This window comes from Mandrillus leucophaeus, unplaced genomic scaffold (assembly GCF_000951045.1).
Source record: "Mandrillus leucophaeus isolate KB7577 unplaced genomic scaffold, Mleu.le_1.0 Scaffold74, whole genome shotgun sequence".
NCBI classification, from domain to species: Eukaryota; Metazoa; Chordata; class Mammalia; order Primates; family Cercopithecidae; genus Mandrillus; species Mandrillus leucophaeus.
In genome coordinates, this window is record NW_012108030.1 from 848,599 (window position 1) to 858,045 (window position 9,447).

General features: G+C 42.5%; 1 protein-coding gene across 2 annotated transcripts in view; it reads right to left on the reverse strand.

Moving 5' to 3' along the window:
- Positions 1-448: 448 nt before the first annotated feature.
- FPR3 (formyl peptide receptor 3) overlaps positions 449-9,447 on the reverse strand; it is a 33,196-nt gene continuing 24,197 nt past the window's right edge. The window contains exons 1-2 of one of the 2 annotated variants that reach the window (XM_011965886.1): positions 7,672-7,742; positions 449-1,906 (exon numbers count right to left, since the gene is read on the reverse strand). In XM_011965886.1, coding sequence (XP_011821276.1) covers positions 835-1,896 — 1,062 coding nt within the window. In that variant the 5' untranslated portion in view covers positions 1,897-1,906; positions 7,672-7,742 and the 3' untranslated portion in view covers positions 449-834. Of the gene's footprint in view, positions 1,907-7,671; positions 7,743-9,447 lie in introns of those variants that run through there. The other variant, XM_011965885.1, reaches the window with a different exon arrangement.

Below are 9,447 nucleotides of genomic sequence, written 5' to 3' on the forward strand. Positions count from 1 at the left end.
CCATGGTTTCTGCTTCATAACTCCCGTATCCCTTGCTACACGCCTTTGTTATAATGTTGGGTGGGTTAAGCCTCAGGAAACAGAATCTCTCTCCTTTCCTTTCATCTACCCCAAAGCAGGACTCTAATCTTCCCTCACCTTTCTAATTGTGGGTCTCAAGACCCTCCCCAGGGAAGGTCCCATCCTGTACTCTGGAGGAAAGAATGCTGACATCATGAAGCTTCCATAAAAACCCAAGAGGACTGGATTTGGAGAGCTTCATGAGAGGTGAACACGCAGAGGTTCCCGGAGGGTGATGCACTTAGGAAGGGCATGGAACCTGCTCATTTCTTCCTGCATACCTTGCCCTATGCGCCTCTTCATCTGTATCCTTTGTAGTATCTTTTATAATAAACCAGCAAGCCAAAATAAATGTTCGCTGAGTTCTATGAGCCACTCTAGCAATTAAATTATTTCTCTGAGTTCCATGAGCCACTCTACCCCCAAAGAGGGGGTAGTGGGAACCCTGATTGAAGCTGGTTGGTCCAGAGTTTCAGAAGGCTGGATTTGTGACTTGTGTCTCAACTGGAGGAGCAGACTTGGGGAATGAGCCTTAAACCTGTGGGATCTGACACTAACTCCAGGTAGATAGTGTTGGAATTTAATTGTACGACACCCAGATGGTGTCTACTGCTTGGTTGTGGGGAAAACCTCCTACACGTTTGGTACAGACTTCTTTTATGTTGATGATTGTGGTGGTGGTGGTAGTATGAATGTAGAAGAAAAACACTGTCAGAGTTTTTTTTCCGCTTAATGCAGGGTAGAAAGAGACAGAGCCCCAAAATATCCCCGACCTCACATTGCTTGTAACTCCCTCTCCTCAGGAGGTGAAGCGGAATTGGTGTCTGTGTTGCTGGTCTGGGTTGAGTCAGGGACCTCAGTCAGGGCCCTCTCCAAACTAGTGGGCAAGGAGCGACTCAGTCTTTCTTGGAAGTTATGACCCATGAAGACGTAGAGAACTGGGTTGAGGCAGCTGTTAAAAAAGGCCAAGGAGCTTGTTGGGTAAAGCAGGACAATAATGATTTTGTATTTGCCATTGAACAAAATCTCTTTGAGCCAGACTGCCATTAGAATGCCGGTTAGTTCATAAGGGAACCAACAGATGAAGAAAGAAGCCACCACAGCAGTGAAGACGTGTAAGGGACGGCTGGATTTAGTCATGCGCTTTTTGTGAATTTTGGCAACGATGATCCCATAGCAGACTGTGATGATGGACATGGGTATGCTGAAGCCAATAATGAAGTGGAGGATCAGAGAGACCTTGGCCATGGTAATGAACACGTTCATCCTCTCTACAACAGTGTCACCCCACAATGGAAATCTGAAAATACAGTGTGTGTCCCCATTCTCAGTACTTACTGTAGTCCAGAAGATGAAATTTGGTAAGGTAAGGACTATGGCAAGAACCCAGAGTCCCATGATCACCCTCTTGGCCAGACTCAAGGTGCGATGGTTCTGGGCCCAGGCTGGATGCAGGACACAAATACAGCGGTCCAGAGCAATGACAGTGATCAGGTAGACACTGACAAACAGGTTGATGTCTATCATGACATGAACTAACTTACATAGGAACGAGCCAAAAGGCCATTTTTCTCTCATGGCGACTGAGACCATTCGGAATGGTAGGATGGCACTGAAAGAGAAGTCAGCCAGGGCCAGGTTCAGGTAACAGATGGTGCTGACTGTGCGTGTCATCCGGAATCCAGCCACCCAGATCACGAGCCCATTGCCCAGGACTCCGAAGACAAAGGTGACTCCGTGGACTAGCAATGAGAAGATCCACAGAACGGTGTAGCCAGCAGGCTCAGGGAGCACCTCCTCAGATTCATTCAGAGGAATGGAGAAGTCGCTTTCCATCTTCCCACACCTGTAACATTTCAGCAATGGCCATTTCTCAGCTGTGGCACCATCTTACAGTACAACTATTCATTAACTTCCACTATAGCTCCTCCTCCTACCAAGACCCGCCCTAGTGAGCCTTGTGAATAGTTATAACATAAAATTGGCACTCTCTCAGAGTTCCTTTCGGAAAGGATAGTTCTCCATATCCCCATCATTATTAATATGCATTCCATCTATCAGGCTGATTAGCAAGAGGATTAAAGGGCTCTATCCACCAGCAGAAATACTGAACTGAGAGTGTATGGACAATGGAAATTGAGCATAGGCAGCTTCAGTGTCGTGAGGAAGGCACAAGACTCAGAGTCAGAAGGTTCACATCTGTGGCCTCTATCACTCAATGCAAACATGCTGGCAAGCTCTGCAACTTCTTTCGGCCCCATGCTCTCCCAGTCTACCAGCTCGTGTCCCTCCCACTGTGAGGACCCTTTACCTATTTTTTAGTTGATATTTAATTTAAAGTTTTAGGATTTGGGTTGAGTTCATAGCTGAAGAGGATTTGGAACCATTACCTGTAATATGTAGACATATATTACGTGTTATAGGCCGGGCGTGGTGACTCATGCCTGTAACCCCAGCACTTTAGGAGGTTGAGGAGGATGGATCACTTGAGGTCAGGAGTTGGAGACTAGCCTGGCCAACATGGTGAAACTCCATCTCTACTAAAAATACAAAACTTAGCCAGGTGTGGTGGCGAGAGCCTGTAACTCCAACTACTTAGGAGGCTGAGGCAGGAGAATTGCTTGAACCCAGGAGGCGGAGGTTGCAGTGAGCCAAGATCGTGCCATTGCACTTCAGCCTGGGCGTCAGAGCGAGACTCCGTCCCCCTGTCCCCCACCAAAAAAAAAAAAAAAGAGCAGAAATATATTACATCCTATAGATTCTATGCTAGAGGAAGTCAACAAAGGGGACCCTATATTTACTTTCTCCCTTCTGCTTTTCATTGTCCCTACTTGATATAAAGTTCTGTGCTTGGGATGCAGTGAATTAGCATTCGTTGTATATCTTCAAGGTCTGTGGGATAAACAGAATGAGCATGAATATTTAGCTAATATTTGTAGGGTTCTTATCAGAGACTATTCACTGTGTTAAATGCTATGTATGGGTTGTAGTTTGGTCTACATAATAGCTCTGTAATATTCATTGTTTGTAGTTTCCATAGGAATGACTCAATGTTGAGAGCAATTGTGAAATCTGCTGGTCACTTAAGTAGGAAACAGTAGACAAAGATCTTTAATTTAGCTTAGTCTGAATTCTAAGCCCTATCTCTATGCAACAATTTTGACAGATATTGCTGGTGGTGCCCCTCCCCCACAAATAACTGTTCATCATTTCTAAACTGCAAATCAAATCGCAGTTTTGTTCAGTTACTCACTCTTTGGGGAAGGTATCCCTCCTCCATCTTTGTGGGCATATCTTGATTTTCTAATTTGTTCTAACTAGAATTACTTTTGCTTTGCAAGGGATTGCTTATTGGTGGACACACGACTAAATTCTGGGCAATAACACTATGGGAAGATATCCTGGTGTGTTTCTGGGATCTATTTCCTTGCTTTTAAGAAACAGAATCACAAAATTACAGTCCCTGTCTCTGCACCAGGTCACATGGGAAGCTGTTGCATCCAACTCAACCCAAAGGTCTCTGTGTCCCTTGTGTCTTTGCCACTTGACCAAATTTGCTTATACTGTGGTCTGTGGGCTTTATCAGAAACATCCAAGGTATTTGTTAAAGTGCATATTCATGAACCCCACTCTAGAATCTCTCTGTGTAAAAGCTACAGTGATTTTTATGGCCATGAAAATTAGAGACTCTTCCCACCCTGGGCTATCCAGCCTCTCTAAAAGTAACAGCAATTATCTAGCACTTGTTCTCATCTAATACTCATAGTAACATTGTGGGCAGCCATCATTACCCCCTTTTTTTTTTACTAGAGGGAATTCATGCCCTACGGGTTTTTTTAGATTTTTCAGCATCATGTCCAGCGGGTCAGTGGAGGCAGCAAGATTTGAAATTCAGGATGAACAACTTTAGAGCCACTACCTTTGCAACTCTAAAGTGCTGCATTTGAAAGGAGTTCCCCAAAGATTTCCAGCATATGGTCATACCCTAGTATCATGGTTTTTTCCTCCTTTCCCTTTCTCTCTTCCTTCTTTTCTTCCTGTCATTACCAGTCACATTCACTGAGGTCTTTCATGGGACATTGTTTAATGTAGCGCCAGGTTTCTCAACCTTGACACTACTGACAATTGGGGCTGCATAGTTCTTTGTTGTGGGGGACTGTTCTGTACACAGTAGAATATTTAGCAGCACCCCTGGCCTCTATCCACTGATGCTAGTAGCAACTCCCCCTTCAGGAGTGACAACTGAAAGTGTCTATAGACATTGTCAAAGGTACCGTGGGAGGCAAAATTCCCCCTTGTTGCGCATCACGGTTACAGAGTAAAGAGCCCTGGGCTTTGGGGTCAGTTAGATCTCTACTCTTTGGTACCTTGCCAATATGGGTTCTTGGTCAGTGACATCTCTTTGAGCCTCAGTTTTCTCCTCTGCAGAACAAGGACAATTTTGTGGTGACGTCTAACTTTCAGGTGAGGATTAAGTGAGACTGGACATGGAAATCTAGGCTAGACTGAGTGTCTGTGACAAATGGGAACTCTTGGTCCTCACCAGACTGTGTGCTGTGTCATGGGGCTCAATCCTGGGTCATGCCTTACAGATCTCAAGGTCAGGACAAGAACAATGCTCATAGCAATAGTGGCTACTACTTATGAACATTACTCACATGCCAAGCGCTTCTCCTTTAACCCTAACAATGCTTCTCACAGCCTCTACAGATGAGATGTGTTAATATGTGTAAGCACTGAACACACCCTGAGACATGGTACATATTGACTAATCTTAGTTTGAATTAGTATAATCATTGCACAGATGAGGAAGTTGACTTATATTGGTTACATTAATTATTTAAAGCCCCCGGTCAGAAAGGGGTAGAACCAGAGTTGGAGCTCAACCAGACTGATTTCAACAGAATTGTATGGTTAACCCTCTCCCATTCCTTAGTTCCTCAGCAGACTCAGATTTTCTCCACCCACTCTCCAAATATCCTAGAAGACATTCAGACAGTATAATGTATCCATATTCTCTAAGTCATTTGGAAATGTTGACACAAGAGGAAAAGATGAATGTGCAGTGACAGGTGGGGACAGACCAACAAGACAATGTTGTAAAATTTTGGATCCACCCTAGTTATAAAGTGGAGAAGAGAACCATGGACTAGAGATGACACCTGTACTGATTATGAGGGCTGCTATTTGATGCAGTCCCAATGTGTGTCAACCAATGTATATTTTATTATTTCTATATCCTTGCTTTGGGACAAATACCGTTCTTGTGTAATCCATAGGAAACCATGGCTCAGAGACGGGAAGTGACTTGTTCAATGTCACAGTTATTGAGAGGCTCAAATGGATGTATGATTACAGATTTCAAATGGAAACTCAGCACTTCCTTGTTAGCATCTGCTTCTCCAGCACGTATGATTTCTGATGCATTAAAATAACATTCAGCCCTTCTGCTTTCTCCTCAAACTGACCAACTTCCTCTACTGTTCCACTCTCAGCTGATGGCCTTGGCTGATATTTTAATGAGAAAATGGTAACAATTAGGTGTGCATTTTTTAGCCTTTTCTTTCCTATCCCTCAATTTACCTGCCGTTGTTATTGTGAATAAAGACTTCTTTTTCCCAGTGACTTCCCTCTTCACATTTGCTTTCCATCCCTCTCTCTCTCGTTTCCCCAAGAACTGGTATTTGTCCTTCTGCTTTCTGCTAAAAAGAAACTCTCAAGATTTTATTTCTACTAGATACTTCTTGTTACCACATAAACATTATCCTATTCCTTCCCTTTAAAAAGAAACCAATCTTGGCCCCTATTTCTTTCCAAACTTCAACCCTATTTCTTTAAGAGAAGTGTTTTCTGTAAAGAGATTTCCTAGCTAAACCTTAGAAATGGTTGTCTCTAATTGCTTGCTTTTTTTTTTTTCCTCACCTCACCTATTCTGCTGAATCCATTCCATATTGACTTTACTCCTTAGCACTCCAGCTAATGCACTCTCCTAAGGATGCACATGACCTCCAGACTGCCAAATCCAGTGGACCTTTCTCAGTTTTTATCCTGATGTTCCAGTGACATAGGAATGACTGGATCTCTTTCCCCTAATTCAAGCATATTTTTTTCCATATCATAAGATGATAAGATGTACACACAATCCACTCTGGGTTGTCTTTACGGCTCAGTTGGCCACCTCTTTTCAGTCCAATTTACTGGTGTTTTCTGCTCTAAATGTCTCTAAATTTAGGGTGTCCCACATTCTATAAGTGATATCATTCAGTCTCACAGCTTAAAGTATCATGCTGTCTTCTCATCTGAATTGTTAGCACTGGCCTCCCCTGGGGCTCTAGTCTCATATAATCAATTGACTTCTTGATATCGCCCCATGAGAGTCCCGTAGACACTCCAAACCAAACATTGCCCAAACCAACCGGTTGTTTGTCCCGTGCTCCCAAACCTGCCGTTCTTCCAATATTCTGTATCTATTTGGAGTTTAAATATTCAGTTATTAAAGCTCTAAATCTAGAACTCACCTTTCGTTTTCCTTACCAGCCAATACAATCCAAGTCCTATTGATTATATCTGCAGAACATGCTGAATGCACAGCCAGAGCCATCTCCATCTCCACTACCCATGTCCATGGCCCTGTTAGACTTGGATATTTGTACAAACTTTGCAGATAGCTTGTTCCTGGCCCTGCTGTTCCCTCTCCTAAAGCCCAGACACAGACAAATTGTATTTTAATAGGAAAAATAAGACAATGAGTTATTCTTCTCAGCACTCTTCTATGGCTTCCACATTTCTAACTCACACTTCTCAAGCACCCTGGGATTTGTCTTGTGTATCCCCAGACCTCATCTCTGCCCTCTCACCTGACACACTGTGCTGGACCCATGGTGGACTCCTTGATTCCTTGACCATGCCAGCTTCTTGCCATTTCAGGGCTTTTGCTTTCTCTCTTCCTTCTGCCTACTATGATCTTCCTCTGGAGCTTTCCACACCTGGCTCTTTCTGAATATTTATATTTTAGCTTAAATAGCTTGTCCTCAGAGATATCCTCTTGACCCATTTGCAAAACAGCTGCCCCAGGTCCAACCTATCTCACCAGATGCTTTTCGTCTTTGTTCATTCCTTTATTTTCTATCCTAAATACTTTCTGCATTGATATACAAACTCCACAAGTAGCACCTTCTTTCAGTGCTATGTCTCTAGCATAGCACTGTCCAATAGAAACATAATGTGATCTGTAAACATGGGCCACATTTGTGTCTTATAATTTTCAAGTAGCCATGTGTAAACAGAGTAGGAAACATTTGGGAAATTAACACCAATAATGTATTTTCTTGAATCCTACATATCAAAAAGGATATCATTGGAACATTTAATCAGAATAAAAATTATGAATGAGATAAATGGCATTCTTTTTTCATGCTAAGTCTTAGAAGACATGAAATGCATTTTATACTTATAGCACACTTAAGGTTAAATGAGAAAAATAGCAAGCACCCAAAAGCTGTATTTGGCAAGTGATACTTCATTGCACAGCCCTGCTCCAGAGTTTAGGAAATGTCTGTCATAGAGCAGGCATTCCAACAATAATTTTTAAGTTGCCAGACCCCAACTTACCACCAGCTGAGTTCCTTTTCTTGTGGCCAGTTCCTGACTTCCTGTCGAGCAACACAAGCTCCAAGGATTTGTCAAAAGACAAAATTACAACTAATTTAGTGTAAAGTTTTTATTGACTTTATTTGTAATTCAAGAATCAACACCTCATCCCTCAAAATAGAATGCATGTGTTGATGAGTAGAACAGAGAAGTTTGATTTTATTGGGAGAGGAGGGCTAAAGAAAGCAGAAACAAAGAAAAAAAATGCTGAATGGTAATTTCGAAGTTGCTTTTTCTGTACAGTGGGAATAGGGAAACAATAATTTAAGAAAAAAAAAAAACAGATTGACTGACATGGTTACTTAGGTTACTTCTTTTGTAAGGATTAAAGCAGAGGCATTTTCATGGCTACTGAAAGTGACCTGTTTGGGAATTTGGCTATCTTCTCTCTCCCTCTTTATGATTTTTTAGAAAGCCAGATAAACAACTTAATTTTTGGTTTGGTGTCATGGAACTTTAGTATGAGTGACTCTATTTTGGGTTTGTTTGTTGAGTGTAGTACAGTAGCTCAGTTTAAGCCAATGGTGTCCTGTGATTTTTACATAATAGGCTTCAGCAGAGACTTCGCTGAAGGACAAGGGGACAATGGAGCTGGAATCAATCCAGTGGCAGAAACTCAGAGTTTCTTACCATTCCCAGAAGACACCTTGGAGATGTCATCAAACTACTCATCTTAGAAACCTATGTGTCTGAATGTTCCTTCACCTCTAACCTTCTGTGGGAGACTGGAGTTCATCCCTCCAAATAACAAGGGTCAAGGAATATGAGAGTCCAGGCCCTTTCTTCTTCTTCTTCAGAGATTCAGGAAAATGAAAGAAACAATTACCGAGGTGAAAAAATGAGAGGAAAACAATAAACAACAAAGATGCATGATTAAGCAAAAACTCACTTCTCTATTTACACACATACTTCTAACAGCATATGTGTGGGCTTTTTTCCAAACAAAGCAATTCTTCAATTCTCTGGAGACACCACTGTCTATCCTACAATTAAATTCAGTTCTGATGCTGTCTAACTGGAGCCAGCGTCATATCACGCAGGTTAAAGCACTCACTCCCACAAGACTGTCTTCACTTCAGACACCAATCCAAGTCCCACGTGGCCACCTGTACTTCTGACTGATGGGCTATAAATCAGGGGTTCCTGTGACCCCCTCATCAGGTTTGGTAATTTGCTAGAATGGCACACAGAACACAATAAATCACTTTGCTTTCATTTACTGGTTTATTCTAAAGAGTACAGCTTAGGCCAGGCATGGTGGTTCACGCCAGTAATCCCAGCACTTTGAGAGTCTGAGGCTAGTGGATCACTTGAGGCTAGGCTTTGGAGACCAGTCTGGCCAATGCGGCAAAACCCTGTCTCTACTAAAAATACAGAAATTAACCGGGTGTGGTGGCACATGCCAGTAATTTCAGCTACTGAGAAGGCTGAGGCACGAGAATCATTTGAACCCAGGAAGAAGAGGTTGTAGTCAGCCGAGATCATGCCACTGTACTCCAAGCCTGGGCAACAGAGTGAGACTTTGTATCAAAAAAAAGGAGAAAAGAATACAGCTCAAAAACAGTCAAAATAGATGCATAGGGCAAGTATATAGCAAGGGAGGGGTTGGGGTGGTACATGGAACTTCCATGCTCTCTCTTCAGGCACTCACCCTTCTGGCACCTCTATGTGTTCACCAACTCAAGACGCTCATCTAATCTCATTTTTCAAGAGGGTTTTTTTTTTTTTTTTTTTTTT